The sequence below is a fragment of the Paramisgurnus dabryanus genome, chromosome 18, assembly GCF_030506205.2.
Source record: "Paramisgurnus dabryanus chromosome 18, PD_genome_1.1, whole genome shotgun sequence".
Classification (NCBI taxonomy): Eukaryota; Metazoa; Chordata; class Actinopteri; order Cypriniformes; family Cobitidae; genus Paramisgurnus; species Paramisgurnus dabryanus.
In genome coordinates this window covers 33,033,362-33,052,569 of record NC_133354.1, presented here as the reverse complement: position 1 = coordinate 33,052,569, position 19,208 = coordinate 33,033,362, and the positions used below count along the sequence as shown (strand labels likewise).

The following is a 19,208-nucleotide window of genomic DNA, read 5'->3' as shown; positions in this document are numbered from 1 at the left end:
TAATAAAAACGATGAGAGGCCAAAACCGAAACAAAATCAATGTTCATTTTGTTTCTCGCTCATGTTGTTTATGCTAGTATATAACTAGAAGTATGAACAGTATAGCAGAAGTAGTGAAAATGGCAAGGCATTACAGCACACATAAGGCTCCTGAAATAATCATGCACTTCAAGAGCGAGGATGGCTCCTCATCTTCCTCCGAGGATTCTGAGGTCGACATGGAGGCCTCAGAGGTAGAAGTAGACCAGCTGGAGTCTAATTCATTAGAGGGATCTTCAGAAGACTTGTCAGAAGGTGAGAGCGGAGAGGAGACGGATGAAGTGGCGGCAAGATGGACGTCAAATATTTGAAAATCTTCTGGTCTCCCACAAACATGGAGACGCTCCGCTACTTTCCAGCAGCCAGAGATTTGATCTCAGGGCTCACACACTATGCCACTGCCCGAATCAGTGCCCTGACTTCAAGCTTTTCATTGATGCTGATGCATGAAATCCTGCAGCATATTGGGGCCATTACAAACTTACATGGGAGACAGTCACAGACTGGAGAGGTCTTGAGACAGAGAAACTGCAGGCTTATGTGGGGCTGCTCATTCTGACCGGTGTTTACAGATAAAAAATGAATCAGCCCTCAGTCTCTGGAGTGAGAAATCAGGACAGGTCACTATCTGGGCTACGATGTCCCACAAAAGGTTTCACGACATCAGCCGAACACTGTGGTTCAATTAATGTTAACATGTTGGCATTTAAAGCAGGGCTCGAAATTGCGACTGTTTTGGTCGCATATCCGACCGAAATTTAATCTGTGCGACCTCAAGATATATTTGGGAGCATTTTTGTGACTGCCTATTTTGTTGTGGTGTGACTTGATTTAGATTGTGTATGCTGTGTGCTGTTCCAGGTTTAGCGTTCTCTCCAACAACAATCAAATTTCATTATTAAGTTCTTGCGTTTAATGAAGAGCGCAGATTGGCTAATATGAATGTCAATCATTCCTTGTTGCCGTGCTATGTTGGTGCGCAAAGCACCAAAAACGAACCGGGAGCATGAAGAGAACGAGCCGACTACAGCCAATGCTACTACTGTATTAATTCATAACGACGGTCCAGATTTAAATGCAACTTAACCACCGGAAAATAAGGCTTAACGTAAACCTTTCGGAGAGAGTGGCTTAAAGATTACGAGTGGCTTCACTATGAAAATGGCTCGATGTTACTGTGTTTACTGTAAATCCTGTGAAAAGGAGGTTGCAGGTAAAACGGCATTGGTGGCGGAATCCACACATTTTAAGCGCGAGACCTTGCTTAAACATGGCAAAAGTGCCAAAAACACAGTGTCGTGACGAATGTGTTCATTATTGATGGAGACACCGACCTGTCTATCAAATAGTGTTTGATGATGTAGGTGCGCATCCTGTTAGAGGGACTTCTGACAAACATCCTTGTAGAGGACACCATGTTGAGGTGAAACACAACAATGCTTATGGTATGTTTTTAAAAACATTGCCTATTTAGTAGTAATAGCATCCTGGTAATGCAGTTATCAATACCAATATATATTAGCCTTCTATATTGGGGTCACTTTTGTAATGTCACAATTAATCAGTGGTTTACGTGTTTGCTAGATTTTCTATTGTAATCATAATTATGTTACCTGTATTGTTAAATTATTATTGCTGCTATATTATTTAAACAGCATTTGGGTATTATTTTAGGAATCTATGCAGCAAAAAAGACCAAATTTCAAATCCTGGCCATAGGATGTGTGCCCAGTTGTGGTGTTTAATTTTTAATAAAATAAATCTATTAACTTATACATTTTTGGATGAGTGCGCCTAAATTTTTGCTGGTGCTCCTAACTCTTTAAAGTTGGGAGCACCAGTGCTACCAAATAAAAAAGTTAATTTTGAGCCCTGTAAAGGGTTAAAATTTCCACAAATTAAAAAAAATTATTGATGTATGATATTTTTAGAGCAGTTTTTGGGAAGGTGTCATTTTGGCCTTAGGATCACAAGTGTGAGTTTTGTATAAAATCTGACCCTGTTCAAAAAATAACAATGCATCAAAATCAATGTTGCTACTAATATTTGACCCATCCCAGGGTCTAATAATAATTAGAATCAAATGGTAGTTCAAATGTTTTTTTGGGGGAAATATTTAGTTTTTTTTTTTTTTGTTATAAAACATGGGTTAATGTGAACAAACTGGCATGTAAAGGGTTAAAATTTTCACAAATTTAATTAATATTTCATGTGTATGTTTCAGGCAGAAGTAGTTCTAAAAGAATGAATCATTTAAAGTGGAAAAAAATATTGACATATGATATTTTTAGAGCAATTTTTAGGAAGGTGTCATTTTGTGGCCTTAGGAACACTGTAAAAAATGACTGTGATTTTTACAGAAAAACTATGTAAAATCCCTACAGAAAAGTATTGTAAACCACAAAACACATATTTTTTCATCATTTTTATATTTACATCAACAATATGTGATTATAATCGAATGTATTTGTTAAAACTACAAATATTGGTATCAAAAACAGAGAAAGTAATACTCGTAACAAAACTATTTTGTTCATTTGACCTGCAAATATTGTAAAAACTAAAGTTTTAGTCATTTGTTCTTAAAAATACAACTAGTCACTTTACAAGTAGCTAAGCTAGTAGTTCCCTTTCAGTCGGTCACTACGACGTCACGTCGTGACCGACGAATTGGGAACTCGCTTAGAGAGACCAATCTGCTTCGTACTCTACTAAAACGCCAATGAACTTGGCATTGAGATATTTGCATAATGCTGGCGCCGCCCCGCCAGGTGCGTATATAAGCCACAGGTGCAAATATGGAAATTAGCTTTTTCGCTTCGAAAACCGGCATTATCTGCTACTGAGAAGCTACTCTCTGCTCTTCTGGGAACGGTTGCTGAAGTTGATTGACAAGCAGTACTGACACAGCGGACGCTCGCAGTATTCCACTGCTCTGCATCTTTTTTGTTTGGAGTTTAGTGTGTGCATTGCCTCTCCCTGTGCGCATCATCAGCTGAGCACCTAAGAGTGATTTCCCTAAAGAGTGATACGTGAGAGCTCTGTGTCTTTTTAAAGACAGCCACTCTCTCGTATATTCGGAGATCAGCGTCCTTTTCAGGATAGCTTTTCCTCCGTGCGATCTTGGATGCGAGAAGTACAGGGATTCCAGTGATGGTCACGAGCACTGTCTTCGTGCTTGGGCATCGAGCACTCCGAGGCTGCGTTCATGGAGAGTTTTTGTTCTCTCTGTGAGAGCATAACCCTCTTGGATTGCGGAGACGACTGACGTTTCTACGGGAACGACGTCTGTGCCTTTGCAGTGCTGAACGTCGCCATGGTGCGGCTGTCAAGCGCTCGCAGGACGCTCTTCGCATCACTATGCTGAGTAGGACGGAGGATGGGTCCTTCACCTACCGGCCTTCGCATCCTCAGCCGGTTGAGGCTCCGGTGGAGACTGCAGAGTCGTGTTCTGCGATTTTTGCCGAATCCATTGGACCTCCTTCTGATCCCGTCACTTCTGCAGCATCAGAGGGGTGCCCATTTTTTCCCTCCGAGGGGGAGTCGTCCCGGAGATGGCGGCCGTGCCCGCTCAAGCGGCGGAGACGGTAGAGTTGGAGGGGTTAACCCCTCTCCGCCCGAACCATCCCGCCCACATGATTGGTACTTCGGAGCTGCCCGGGCCTCTACGGTCCTCACCTCCTGTGCCTGCCTTTCCCGACGGCACGAAGAGCTGACGTGATTTGCGGCCGTCTCGGCCGTTCAGCTTTCACCCCTTACCTCTCTCACCAACAGAGCCGCTATAAGGACAGGGATCCCTTCAGTAGAGCGGGGGAGGATTGCATTGCAGCTGCGTTCCTGGAGGGACCACCCAACCCTTCCCTCTCGTGTTTGTATAGACAGTCGTCCGGTTACGGGCGCTGCCCATCAGGCATGCGGAGACGTGGCTTCAGCCCTGCACGCAATAACGTTGCTGCAGTGACATTAGAGATTTACAAGGGAGGCCGCGACCTTCAGTCGTGCGATGTCCATCACAGTGGTTCAAGATCGCCACTTTTGGCTGTGTCTGGCTTACATGACGGACTCAGACGAGAACAACTTCCTGAATGCTCCTGTCTCACAGACCGGCCTCTTCGGCAAGCCCGGAGAGTCGTACAGCTCCGCTGCGCAGACTGAGGCGATCTCCTAGGTCGTGCCCCGGCGGAAGAGAGCTGCCCTGGTCCACCAACGCCGGCTCCTCAGTCTGCCTCTCGCCGTCGGCGTCCTGCGGCGGCCACCTCCGTTCCCCTCCTCGGACCCCATCTCGGCAGCGCAGGGGAACCGGTCGTCAGCAGCTCGCCCCGCCCGCTTAGCCGCTTCCAGTGAAAATCGGGAGTTTAAGTGGCCAGAGACGGGCTACCCGGAGTGGCAGAGGATCACTCTTCAGGAGACAGTGATTCGCTCCTTCCCCCGGTAGAGGGTCGGGTGGAAAATCCTTGGTTTGCATATGTTCCACTGGCTGTCCAGCCGGTACCCACTTAACCACACATAAGAGTGCATTCCTCTTTCCTCTCCAGGTCTCCGGAGGATCGAGAGAGCCGTGAGCGTACACCTGCTCACCCTACCTCTCCTCTATCGCCAGCGGGTGTCCTGAGGAGTCCGAGCTCTCCACTGAGGAGACCAGACGACCGTCACCCTCAGCGGGCTCAGGTCAGTGTCACACACACACATACTGTAGATGTTTATGCTGTCACAGCAGACGCACCGGCAGTCCTACCTGTCTCGCTTCGCTGCCCCACCGCGGGTACTTCGGTAGTGTCGTTAATTCTCCTCGTACGGTCCCTGGATGCTTCGCTTCAGTTCCCAGCCCGTCTCGTTGGGTTTAACGCACTATCCGCCTCGGTTACGAAATACAATTACCGGCACTCCCCCAAATTCTCGGGCATTCGTTTCACTATAGTGAAAGCGTCCGATGTACATGTACTGCGTGCAAAAGTCGATGTCCTGCTGGCGAAGAACGTTTCGAGCCGGTCCCTCTGACCGAGAATGATGATAGGGTTTTCCAGCCTTATCTCATAGTACCCAAAAATATGCGGTGGGTTACGACCGATTTATTTACGCACCGGCTCTACAAATGTGATCCTTTAGGATGATACGCCGAGGCTCGTAATTCAATATTCAGATCAGTTTGCAGCATAGACCTGTAGATGTGTACTTCATGTGTCCATCTCCCCTCGCCTTAGACCGTTTTTCGCTCTGCGTTCATGGAGTGGACATATTATTACTAAGTACACCATTCGAGCTGTCTCTCTCTCCCCGTGTCTCCATGAAAGTGCTAGTCACGGCATTAAAATCTCAGAGAGAGAGAGCGTTGTTCGCATTCTGCTTATATTTACGTCAACTTATAATAGCTTGTTCTTGGCAGACATGCGCGAACACAGAGATTTAATGCTTCAGCATCTCGCTCGTTAAGTCATCAGGTCAACTGGGAAAAGAGCAACTTTGCCCCGTGCAGAGGATCCTTTTCTCAGTATGGAAATAGACTCGATCGACTAATTGGCGTGTTTTACAAGAGCGCGCAACCAGTCAGTTCTGACTTGCCTCGGTTTAATTCGAGGGAGGTACGCGGTCCCTCTGAAACCATTTCAGAAGCTCCTGGACATATGGCAGCAGCTGCGGCGTGACACTGCTCGAGCTGCTTCATATGAGATCGCTTCAGCATTGGTTTTACGATCGAGTCTCGAGGAGAGCGTGGCGCAACGGCATACACCGTGTAACCATTACACCTGCGTGTCATTTCTATTTTACCCCGTGGTCCCCTGAGTCGGGTCTCCTGGCATTCTGTAGCACATGCGATGCCCCCAGCACGGGATGAGCAGCCACGTATGACGGGCTTGCAGTCTCAGGGGTGTGCATAGCACCCCAACTGCCGCGAGCGGTGCGCTGTATATCTGGAACTTGTACGCTCCGCTATGGAGATGCGAGGGAAGGATGTATTAGCCGACACCGACAACATTGCGACTGTTGCGTTATTTACCGTTAAGGCGGTTTTTGCACTCTCGTCACCTGTCGCATCTCGCTCGTCATCTCCTCCTTTGGAGTCAGAAGCATCTGAGGTCCCTTCGTGCCATTCACATTCCGGGTTCGCTCAATACAGCGGCAGACGCGCTTTCCCGAGCTGCGCGCCCCGGAGAATAGTTGTTATTATCGGTATCGCCCTTGCTTATAATCTGCAGGGCATTCCGTGTCTATTAAATTTGAGAGCTCACTCTACTAGAAGTGTTGCCTCATTTTGGGCACTCGCTCGTGGTTCCTCGCTAACAGACATCTGCAGAGCTGCTGGTTGGGCGACACCTAATACGTTCATTAGATTTTAGTGTTCGTGTCGAGCCTGTCTCCTCTCGTGCCCTTTCCTCGTTAGGGGAAGCACAGAGAACAGGCTCGCAGGTCGGCTTGCAGCCTCCGACTGCTGCTCCAAACTGAGCTCAGTATGGAAGGCCATCAAGGCAAAAACGCGTAATAATTTGTTTTGCATTCCTCCGCTGCCTTGGCAGCCTGATGTTGCGGAGCATCCGCTGCCAGCCTCTCACTAGCTGCATCCTCGCGACCCTGTGTTTGGCTCGGGCATCTACATTGCGTCCCACCGGGTTACTTTGTGAGTATTTTTCCGTGGGGTTAATCCTACTAGCCCACATTTCCCTCAACAAAGCACTGTGCTTACACAGCCACGGCTGTCATTTATACCTCAACTACGGTTGACTTTCGCCCACCAATAGCCCTTATACCGCTCAGATAGGGCACTTCCCACTCGCTGGCACTACTGTGGGGTTAAAGGAACATCTAGTGCCCGGCCTTCTGCCTTAAAACCTAATTCTCCTTATCCTTAAGTGGGACCGGAGGGCTTTACGCAGACACTGGAAGAGGTCAGCCCTCAGTGGCGTTTTGGTAGGGATTCCCAATTCGTCGGTCACGACGTGACGTCGTAGTGACCGACTGAAAGGGAACGTCTCGGTTATGTATGTAACCCTCGTTCCCTGAAGGAAGGGAACGGAGACGTCACGTCCCGTCGCCACAGGGCTGCTCCCTGCTGTTTATCGGCCGGTCACACTTTCCGGCTTTCTCAGCGAAATGAAGCTAATTTCCATATTTGCACCTGTGGCTTATATACGCACCTGGCGGGGCGGCGCCAGCATTATGCAAATATCTCAATGCCAAGTTCATTGGCATTTTAGTAGAGTACGAAGCAGATTGGTCTCTCTAAGCGAGTTCCCAATTCGTCGGTCATGACGTGACGTCTCCGTTCCCTTCCTTCAGGGAACGAGGGTTACATACGTAACCGAGACGTTTAACTACATTTTTCAGTAGCTTGGCGGTAGCTTAGCTGCTTTCTCAATCAAATAGCTTTTCAGTAGCTAAGCTCTTTTTTGACCAAGTAGTGAGGTACCTTCCACACAAGCTACAATTTTCTAAACATTTCTGAAGTCGTCCTGAATTTGAGAATAAGCACGTCATTTGAATCGACACAGGACGTCGTTTGTTCCGTATTTTCGAGTTGTGCAGCCTTCATTCATACAAAACATTACCACTCCCATTCTGTGAAGACTCGTGCTCTACCTCTGACTGGGTTATGTCACCAAGCCAAGCTAATATAAAAACATGTAATAAATATTACAGTTGAAACTATTAATAGCATGTGCTTTGGCGGGCACCTCACATACTCTGTGCAGGCTACCTACTGCCTGCGGGCCCACGTTGGAGACCCCTGTATTAAGATATGTCAGGGTCAGGTGTTTTTGAATAAAGGCAGCTCAAACATGCATTTTATTCTTGGAGTAGGATAAGTCCAGCAAACAGCCCCAAAATGTGAAGTACCTAGGCCTACATTATTCTTGTATTGCCTATAATTACCAAAATGATAAATTGAAACTGAATAAATAATTACATAATAAAACTGGTTAAAAATAAAAAAGCAGCTTGGATGTAGCAAGCTACTATTGATGTAGCTTAGCTTGCTACATTTCCCAGGGGGGTAGCTTCAGTGTAGTGAAGCTTCATTTAATGTGAAGTAACTGGTAGCTTAGCTCACTATATTTTCCAAGTAGCTTGCCCAGCACTGGTAATAGGCTATACTGTTCAGTCCCAATCCTTATATGTTTCTTTTAGTCTTTTAATTGTAATGTAATACTTAGCCTACTAGTTTTCTACATAGGGCCATTGACAAAACAATATTAATAATTTGAGCATTGTGTCATTATCACAGTGCCTTCACTTTATAATTTATTTGTAGCCTACTGTATTTATAGAGTATGTGTATATGGAATTAAAATGTATGAAGCCTGTGCAAAGTCAAATTTCTGTTCAATCCTAACCATAATCCTTGTATACTTTATGTGTCTTTTGGTCTTTGAATTGTAATGTAATATTTAGCCTACTAGTTTTCTATTTATAAATTATTTCAGCATTGTTTTGAGCAGACTTGTACTTGTCCTCTCTCATTGTGTACTGTCTGAGTCTGCAAATTTTAAATTTCATAGTTCGCAAAATGGCTCGTCTCTGATTGGACATGAAGGCGGGAGACGCACGAGCTCATCCTACACCTGCGGCTGACGTCAATAACGAGCGAGCCAGAGCAGCGCTAGAAGAGAACGAGGCACAGCAGAAGTCTTCACACCAATTTTGTCTTTTAAAAGTTTTCTACAATTTTAACAAGTTTTTAGAGGGCCTGCTGCTGTTCTTCGGAAATTTTTAAGTTTGCACGGTAAGGTTCTCAGTGTTTAACCTAATTTTTTCGAGACCAAACGAAAATGTGTGCTGAAAGCACGTGGTTTAAACTAGCTAACTAGGTCAATGCGTGATAACTTAGTTCAGCTGAAAAGCACAGGCAAACCCTTGAAATCCTAAAAATGATCACCTGTGTCTTTTGTAAAAAGAAATTGGATACATTAAGAGGCTATGTACTACATTGCAGAGTGCATAGGAGAAGTGTGTTGGCGCTAACTGTAGTCAAACATTTACCACTTACTCAGCTTTCAAGGGCCATTTTTATCGGGTGCACAATGCTCCCCAAGCTGCTCCTATAGCTGTTGTTGCGGATTTAAAATGTGCAGTTTCATTATGTGTCCGCAATTTTCACACGGTGAAAGAGCTAGTGTCTCACTTAAATGATCATATTGGAGAGGGAAGGTCTGTGTCGTGTCCAGAAAGTGGTTGTGAGTACGTGTTTACAAAAAAATCATCATTCACTTCTCACATGTGTAGAAAGCATAAATCATGCTCCCCAGATGGTATCGATAACATGTACAGGGAAACTCGCCCTCAGCCCCCAGATGTCATTGCCAGTACAGATGATTCAGAAAACACACATGAAGACATGCCAACAGCTAGTGCGGCCAGTGATATGCCAGAGAATGATAGTCAGTCTTATCTCAGAAACATGTCTCTCTTTTACCTTAAACTGCAAGGACAGCTACTAATTCCTGCTTCTACTATACAGACTATTTGTTGAGGAAATGCAAAATGTGCACGAGTTAGGTCAAGCCTATACAATAACTAAAGTAAGTTCTTTTTAAAAAAATTATATGAGCCTGTCAGATGATGCAGTCTCTAAGATCTGTGACTGCATTAAAGAGTCAGATTTGTTCTCTGCTTGTCATCAGGAACAATTAAGAATAACGTACTCTAGAAATCAGACATTTTCAAAAATGTTTAAATACACAGAACCCCAAAAACCCGTTGGGAACGGATGACAACATGACACAAAAATTTGCTTACTACATACCAGTGGCAGAAACTCTGAAGAGCTTTTTACAGTCACATTTAGGGAGAAATACACAGTCACAACAGTTTGGAGATCCTGATGTAGAGGTTTTTACGGATTTATATGATGGAAAAAATTTTAAATGTCACAAGTTCTTCAATGAAAACCCTAAAAGCCTCAAACTGATTTTTTACCAAGATTCATTTGAAATTGTGAATCCCCTGGGTTCTGCTAAAAAGAAGCACAATGCTTGCAGTCTATCTTTGTTTGGCAAATTTACCCATTCATTTGCGTTCAAATACTGATAATATGTTTTTAGTCTTGTTGTGTGTTGAGGATGACCTTAAGCGTTTTGGAGTAGCCAAAGTTTTCTCACAGTTGTCGGCAGATCTGAAATCCTTGGAAACCGAAGGAATAAATGTAGATGAAGAAACAGTAAAAGGGGGGCTTTACTGCATTGGTGGGGATAACTTGGGCTCTCATTTTATAGGGGGTTTACAGAGAACTTCAGCCGCTCTCAATATTTTTGCAGGTACTGTGAAATTACAAGAAGTGAGTTTGTGGCTGATCCGAATGTCTGTGGTCCTCCAAGCACCCCAGAGACGTATGACGCAGCTGTTGCTGATCTCCAGGCAGAAAACATCCAAGACGTCAGAGGGATAAAGGTAAACTCTATCTTTAATACCCTTGAGTCTTTTCATGTATCCCAACCTGGTCTCCCGCCCTGTTTAGGTCATGACATCTTTGAAGGAGTCTTGTCATATGATCTAGCACTGTTCCCGAAGAAAATTATAAAAAAGAAAAAAATGGTTCATGTACTCGCTCTTAAACAGGCGCATCAAACAGTTAAAGTACAAAGGATCTGAAGCACTCACAAAGCCATGTGCTGTCAACCCAGACGGAGCAAAGTTATCAGGGAAAGCCATTCAAAACTGGAACCTTTTGAGATTGCTACCAGTTTTGATTGGTGACAAAGTGCAAAAGCATGAGGATGAAGTATTTAGCTCTCCAGCTAAAAGACATTGTGGATCTTATTTGTCCTCAGAACATTTCCTTGTCCCAGATACCATATCTTGACATTTTGATCCAAGACTATTTGGAGTTGAGAAAGATGTTGTTTCCTGAAATTCAACTAAAACCCAAGCACCACTATTTGCACCATTATTCAGCACTGATCTTGAAATTTGGTCCATTGATTAGGTTATGGACGCTTAGGTTTGAAAGTAAACACGGTTATTTTAAAAGATGTGCCAGACACTTGAAAAACTTCAAAAACATATGTCAAACTTTGTCAGAGCGTCATCAGATGTATCAAGCATATCTTTTAGCTGGGAAAGAATGCAGTAAACTACTGCAAGTGAAGGACAGCTGTGCATTTTATCCCAACCTTTACAGTAACACTATTAAACTTGCAGTCAGAGAGTTAGCCTTTTCAGAAAGCAATACCACAGTTACCACAGATATTCAATACAAGGGCACTGCATATAAAAAAGGACAGTTTCTTGTGTTCAGAAATGATGAGTATATGGAGTTTGTTGAACTACTTCTCATCTTGATTCATAATGACACATCTGTGTATTTTTTGATGGATATCCACAAAGGCACCTTCCTCTCAGAATACCATCTGTATTCTGTAACAAAGGACAGTCTTGGGTTACAGTGTATCAACATTAATGACCTGCTCGATTTCTATCCTTTGGTATCATACATTCTTGATGGATACCAAGTCATTCCACTAAAACATAGTTTTGTGGCAAAATAAAGTCCAATTAAAGCTCACGTCTTACTGTAAATAGTTTTAACATTAATATGTGTTACCTGATGCATGTCTCTGCTCTGTTAGGTGTATGTACTGTATATTTTTTCTGTTCTGTCTGAAGGTGCCATTTTTTTTTCTTCAGGGCAAATATGACTGACTCAGAGCGAACCTTCCTAGATGTCGCCATCATGGAAGCCCAACCACAACTTCAAGCAGTAAACAAAAACATCCTGGAAGAGCACTTGCAGTCCATTAGAGTTGAGACGTATGATGATTTACGCTTCGTAACGGAGGCAGATTTGATGACAGCATTAAGACCTGTAGAAGCCAGAAAGCTGCTTTCTGTTTGAAAACGGAAATGTAAGTAAAAACACTGCACACACCACACAACTATTCAAAATCAAAAGCAGACATTGACATTGTGCAATATTGTACAGTGTAAATAATAATCTTATTTTTTTATGTCATTTAAAGACCACACTCCCGAGAACAGCTCACTGTCATCTGCAGAAGCCTCACCTACCCCATCGCTCTCTGTTTCACCCCAAAGTTCATCGTCAAGGTCCTCCAGCAGCCCAGGACTTGACACACAGTGGGACGACAACTTTGAAATTCCATGGAGAAAATTTCCTCAGGAAGTGATGCAGGCTTTAGAGAGGGGAAAAAGGCCGGGCCCAAAACTAAGGAGGCAAATGGTCCGAATTGTTGTGACTGAGATGATGGAAAAATGCCCTCATGTAGGTAAAAAACATTCAACTGACGTTGCAACAAAAATGGTTGCAAAATATCCCAGTTCTCCAAGATGTAATAGAGGGCGATATTGTTGGAAAAGGCTACCATTCCCTGGTCAAACAGTTGCAAAACAGAATAGAAAATGTCAGGCGCACTTCAACACCCAAAATAAGAAAAAGATGACTCAAACCACACAGACGAAATCCCATTAGAAGAGAGAGCAGCGATGCAGGACACGTATGGATGCATTAAATGGAATGTCAAATTTCTGCCCCTTGAAGAAACAGGTTTAGCTTAGCCCAGTTCATTCAATGGTACCAAACAGAGATGAAGCTAGAAATGACCAAACACATCAACGTTTTCACTATTTAAAACGAGTAGTTATACGACCAAGTATGGTGGCACAAAATAAAACGTGGTGCTTTTCTAAGCAGGTTGAAAAGGATAACTATAATGGCGGAATAGAACTTTGGGGAGAGTTTCGACTCGGCACAGTAAACCCCCCCTCTGAGCGGATTTTTCAGGCGTGACTTTTTACTGCCCCGAGTCGAAGTACTCCCAAAAGTGCTATTCCGCCATACATTATAGTTACCCTTTTTAACCCGCATTAATAAGCGTCAGGTTTTATTTTTTGCCACCATGCTTTGTCGTATAACTAATCGTTTTATATGGGGAAAACGTTGATGTGTTTGGTCATTTCTAACTTCATCTCTGTTTGGTACCATTGAATGAACTGGGCTAAGCTAAGTGCTATCAAAGTGTCGCCGCATGCCACAGCGATTAAGTGCATGCACTAAGATGATAGAAGTATGTGTCAAATCTTCTTAGTTAAGGTAATAACATAGTTTAATATGACAAAACGATAAAGTATCCCTGTAAGCCTGGTCTGACTCTCGGCCTTGCCTCTGCGTGTGGCCTGAGTCTCGGTCTTGGTCCAGGCTCTGACTTATATATATTGCATTGCGCATGTCAAAAGTTTGGAAACTGTACTATTTTTATTGTTTTTGAAAGAAGTCTCTTCTACTCACCATGGCTGCATTTATGTTATTAAAAATACAAAAAGCTTTTATATTGTGAAATATTAAAATGTAAAATAATTGTTTTCCATTTTAAAATGTAATTTATTTCTGTGATGCAAAGCTGAATTTTGAGCATCAGGGTTTCCCAGTTAAGGCGGCCCGTGTCGCTAGACCCCTTTTACTGGGGCATGTGCCCCAGTGTAAATCTTTTGTGCCCCTGTGTAAATCTCAAGTTTAAATTTTAGCAGTTAACTAGTGCAATCCTTTACAAAGACAATTGCGGCAAAAACGGATCTATATGCAAAGTAGTTACCCAACTTGGGATTGTAAAGCGATGAAACAGTAGCCTTGATGCGTGCACGCACGTATCCATGTCTGCGTGCGTTTGCGTTCACCGCGCACAACCGCATTCAAAAGGTGACGCCACGCGAGTGCTTATGAAAACATAACGAAACTAAAGTAAGTTTCTAAATAATAATGCTCTTATTTTTACTCGATCATTATTGGCTTCTGTAGATGGACATAAGAAATGTTTTGTGCAAAGCAGGGAAAGGGAAGCAGAAAGGAGAGATGATGAGTTTAAGGGAGGTAAGACAAACTCCTCACCCTGTCAGGTCTCAAACATTAATCTCAGGAAAACCTCTTGTCAAGTCTATAGAATTGCATTGTGATATACAGATGTATGTGATATACTGTATTCTGTATTTTCAGATATGAAATTAATATTAGTTTACTAAAATATTAGACACTAACTTACATAACAGTTAGCAGTAACTACTGTATGACTGAGATTATTTAGCATAGGAGTCATAAAATGACTTGTTTCTTAAAATATTCTTGTAAAAATATTCTTGTAAATATAAGTTATTAATCATTGCTATCATTGTATAATGTAGAAAATATTTCTCTGCTGTCATTATTTCCAATCATGTTATACCATTTATGCCTCCAAACATGTTAATAATGTTAGGTATGATAAAGATTACACTTGTATATTTTATCTTTCGCAGTAACTGTTGCACTGTATAATAGTGGATTAAGCAAAGGACATTGTATAGAAGTGTTGCACACTTCTTGCACACAGCAGGCTTTAAAAAATAAGTCAGCAAAAAATGGAGGGCCTGTGCCCCAGTAGAGCTTTATGTCTAGCAACGCCCCTGTTGGAAACCCTACCGCCTTAACTAACTTGTCAAAAAAAAAAAAATTTCGCTGCACAAAAGGCCGTCAAGTTAATCTCGGAGAATAGCGCGTACGCGCATCACACCGTATGCGGGACGCGCGCCACACGGCCGAAATGAGAAAGACATGGGCTGCGTCCGAAACCGCATACTGTATAGTAGGTACTGAATTAGATGAAGTACCTACTTACTTGGCGTTAAAACAGTAGGTACTGTATAGTATGAATCCGGGTAGTATGAATGAGATTCGGACGTACTACATCTGCCATGTTGCTACATCACGTGACATACGTCGTCATCACGTCATGTCATTTCAGCGCGAAAACAGCCGCGTGCCTCTTCTTCGTTGAATAACTCCTCTTCCGGGGCATCATGGGATAGTAAAGCGTCCATTGTATGCACACTGCAAAATCTAACCGGAAGTAGTAGGTCATCCGGGTACTTTTCACATACTGTTTTTGGAAGACTATGTATTCGGACATACTACTCGCCTCGCCTACTGCTTTTCGCGTCCTATATAGTATGTAGTAGGCGGTTTCGGACGCAGCAATGGTCCGGACCGTCACTGTCTGGAGGATAACTAGCCAGTTGATAAAACATCACGGAGAATAGCGCGGACGTGCTTCACACTGCGAGCGTGCACGCGCACCACACGGCCGACATGAGATAAGACTTGCACCGTTATGTCTGGAGGACAGCCAGTTGATAAAACGCGTGTCCGTGAGAACTGTAAGTGGACTTATGTTTTGGGGTTATTCAAGCCTGTTATTGTATTAGTCCATAGGTGTCATTTACACTGGGGACGCTGGGGACATGTCCCCACCACTTTTTGAAATGGCTGATTTTGTCCCCACCACTTTTTTAAAGCATTTGGTTAAAATGTTCTGAAAAATCAAGCAATACCTGTGCGACATACACTGCAAAAATGACTTTCCTACTTTTTCTACTTTTGTCTTGTTTTCAGTAGAAATATCTAAAAAATCTTAAATTAAGATGCTTTGATGTGCAAAATGACCTAAGAAAATAAGTCTAGTTTTTAGACCAAACATACAATTTAAGTGAATTTGTGATTAAAACAATGGGGTGAGAAAAAAATCTTAAAATAAGATTAGTTTTTTCTTAAAAACTTAATTTAAGCAAAATTTTCTCACCCCATTGGCAGATAATTTGGCTTGTTTTACACTTCAAAAAAAGGATTTTTAAGAAAAAAAATTCTTAGTATTCTTAGTATCTTAAATTAAGATGCTTTTTCTTGATGAGCAAAACGACCCAAGAAAATAAGTCTAGTTTTAGACCAAAAATATGAAATTTAAGTGATTTTGTGCATAAAACAAGCCAAAAAAAAATCTGCCATTTTATTTTGGCTTGTTTTATGCACAAAATCACTTAAATTTCAAATTCACTTAAATTGTATGTTTGGTCTAAAAACTAGACTTATTTTCTTAGGTCATTTTGCACATCAAGAGAAAGCATCTTAATTTAAGAATTTTTTGATATTTCTACTGAAAAAGTAGGAAAGTCATTTTTGCAGTGCACACTGCAAAAAAAGATTTTCAAGAAAAAAAATTGTTAGTATTTTTGTCTTGCTTTCAGTAAAAATATCAAAAAAATTATTAAATTAAGATAAATTAAGTCTAGTTTTTAGACCAAAAATATCAAATTTAAGTGATTTTGAGCATAAAACAAGCAAAAAAATCTGCCAATGGGGTAAGCAAATTTTTCCTGAATTTAGTGTTTAATAAAAATTTCAAGATTATTTTGCTTACTCCATTGGCAGATTGTTTTGCTTGTTTAATGCACAAAATCACTTAAATTTGATATTTTTGGTCTAAAAACTAGACTTATTTTCTTGGGTCGTTTTGCTCATTAAAAAACTACATCTTGATTTAAAAAATTTTAGATATTTTTACTGAAAACTAGACAAAAATACTATTTTTTTTTTCTTGAAAATCATTTTCTGCAGTGTATGTCTGGTTTTGTGGTCCAGGGTCACATAAGTTGTGTTGTGTGCTTATGGTGTGTTTTTGCCCATTTTTATGCGTCATTATTCAATATTTTTCCCGTCCTGCTGTAATGTTTTTTCATCTGATCTTTTGTCCCCACCACTTTTCAACACAAACTGACGCCCCTGTATTAGTCTATAGTTCTTCTAATTTTAAAGTAAGTTAGCTGGTGATTTTGTTGTTTGAGCAACCTTTTAAGGTTTCACGTGCCTGTTGATTAGATATAATTGTTGAGCGCTCTTTTCGTGAAAATGTTCTTGCTTTGCGGGAATGTTCCACAGTATAGTATGAAACTTATTTATCTTGCATTTATTGAATTAGAACAGTTTTTATTGCAAAATAATACCTTAACGAACGTGGATTCTTACTGTGAGGGGGCTTGCCTCTCCATAGATCTGACCTGTAACTTGGCCTTTTGGCATCACTTTATTGTATCCATGGAGATAGATAGGTTTTATGCCATACCGTGGAACATTCCAGACAAGGTTAATGTAAATTGGGTTGTTGTTGTGCGCCTGGCACATTAAATCTAGACATTTATCTGTCACAAATTTTAAGAGGCTAATCTACTTGAAAATTTAAACTTTTATTCTGTCATAGTTTAAATAACTTTTACAAGTAGCTTCTTTGCATGTTGTATACAGGTACGTTGAAGAAAAAATGAAAAATGTCTTCAATTGTTTAATGCTATATTGTGGAACATTCCAGACAGGGAGAATGTGAGTTCTGTGCCTGGCACATAAACTTTGTTCCAAACTTTGAATAAAAATTCATTCAATTGTCAAGAGTTGTAAACAATGGCTGTTAAATAAATTTCTCAAGTGATATTTTGCTTCCTTGTCTTTTCTCAAGCTGTATTTTTTTGATTTAGCACGGCATATTTTGAATAGATTGTATGTATAATATACAGAACATCTCCATTTAAAATGCAACGTTTTACTGTTATTTTACCAGTTTAAATTAGTTTTGTTTGATATTTCCCTGTTAATTTTATTATTTATTGATGCACAATAAGCAATTATTACATGTAAAAAATACAGGAAATGGTCTATTTATATACAATATTACACATTACAACATTATTCAATATTTTTCCCGTCCTGCTGTAATGTTTTTTCATCTGATCTTTTGTCCCCACCACTTTTCAACACAAACTGACGCCCCTGTATTAGTCTATAGTTCTTCTAATTTTAAAGTAAGTTAGCTGGTGATTTTGTTGTTTGAGCAACCTTTTAAGGTTTCACGTGCCTGTTGATTAGATATAATTGTTGAGCGCTCTTGCTCACGTGCATTATTTACATGCTACAGTTACACTCCTGTAAGATAATGTAATTAATTACATGCTACAGCTACACTCCTGTAAGATAATGTAATTAATAGTGGAAAATAATCAGTTTTTACCATTTTTGCGCCATCTATCAACGTTCGCCAGACGTTCTGCTTTAGTTTGTGTTTATTAACCCTTTAGTTTCACTTCATAACGCAGCTATTCCCATTAGAGGTATATGTTAAAAACATTAAAATTCATTAATAATCTAGTATGTGTTCATTTTTTTGTCATAGTTTCTTCAAAATTAAGTTTTATTTGAGTGTTTTAAAAAATAAATATTTTATTTATTTATTTTATTAAAATATTTAAATTTTCATCATGACGCATACGCCCCGCCCCTTTGACACGCCCTTGGCCCTCACCCTGATACAGGAGCTCTCCGATCACGAGTGGCGTTAAGCCTAAATATAGACACTTCCTGTGGACTCTGACTGTTGTTTGAGAAGAGGTACTGTTATTTTTCTTTGTTAAATACACAATGTGTATTGTTTATTAAGGTACTATATTTTTTGTTTCAAAGTCTTTAATGTGCACTAACTTCTCTGTTTGTTTGAGAAGAGATACTGTTATATTTCTTTGTTAAATACACAATGTGTATTATGCTTATTAAGGTACTATATCATTTTTGTTTAAAGTCTTAAAGGTGCACTAACTTCTCTGTTTGTCTGAGAAGAGTTACTGTTCGTTTAAAGCACTATATATTTTTTTGTTTTAAAGTCTTGAAGGTCCGCCACCTGCTTTTTTCGTGAAAATGTTCTTGCTTTGCGGGAATGTTCCACAGTATAGTATGAAACTTATTTATCTTGCATTTATTGAATTAGAACAGTTTTTATTGCAAAATAATACCTTAACGAACGTGGATTCTTACTGTGAGGGGGCTTGCCTCTCCACAGATCTGACCTGTAACTTGGCCTTTTGGCATCACTTTATTGTATCCATGGAGATAGATAGGTTTTATGCCATACCGTGGAACATTCCAGACAAGGTTAATGTAAATTGGGTTGTTGTTGTGCGCCTGGCACATTAAATCTAGACATTTATCTGTCACAAATTTTAAGAGGCTAATCTACTTGAAAATTTAAACTTTTATTCTGTCATAGTTTAAATAACTTTTACAAGTAGCTTCTTTGCATGTTGTATACAGGTACGTTGAAGAAAAAATGAAAAATGTCTTCAATTGTTTAATGCTATATTGTGGAACATTCCAGACAGGGAGAATGTGAGTTCTGTGCCTGGCACATAAACTTTGTTCCAAACTTTGAATAAAAATTCATTCAATTGTCAAGAGTTGTAAACAATGGCTGTTAAATAAATTTCTCAAGTGATATTTTGCTTCCTTGTCTTTTCTCAAGCTGTATTTTTTTGATTTAGCACGGCATATTTTGAATAGATTGTATGTATAATATACAGAACATCTCCATTTAAAATGCAAC

The 19,208-nt window shown here is 41.0% G+C and overlaps 1 protein-coding gene and 1 long non-coding RNA gene across 3 annotated transcripts in view; both read right to left on the bottom strand.

The window, feature by feature from the left end:
- Positions 1 to 19,208, bottom strand: part of LOC135777007 (uncharacterized) — a 231,319-nt gene that overhangs the window by 86,036 nt on the left and 126,075 nt on the right. The gene's annotated exons all lie outside the window — the stretch shown is intronic.
- arsib (arylsulfatase family, member Ib) overlaps positions 1 to 19,208 on the bottom strand; it is a 94,823-nt gene that overhangs the window by 9,108 nt on the left and 66,507 nt on the right. The window contains exons 2-3 of one of the 2 annotated variants that reach the window (XM_065287686.2): positions 12,037 to 12,356; positions 11,573 to 11,855 (exon numbers count right to left, since the gene is read on the bottom strand). The exons of the other annotated variant lie outside the window; for it this stretch is intronic. Coding sequence (XP_065143758.1) covers positions 11,573 to 11,703 — 131 coding nt within the window. The 5' untranslated portion in view covers positions 11,704 to 11,855; positions 12,037 to 12,356. The remainder of the gene's footprint in view (positions 1 to 11,572; positions 11,856 to 12,036; positions 12,357 to 19,208) is intronic. 2 annotated transcript variants of the gene reach the window in all.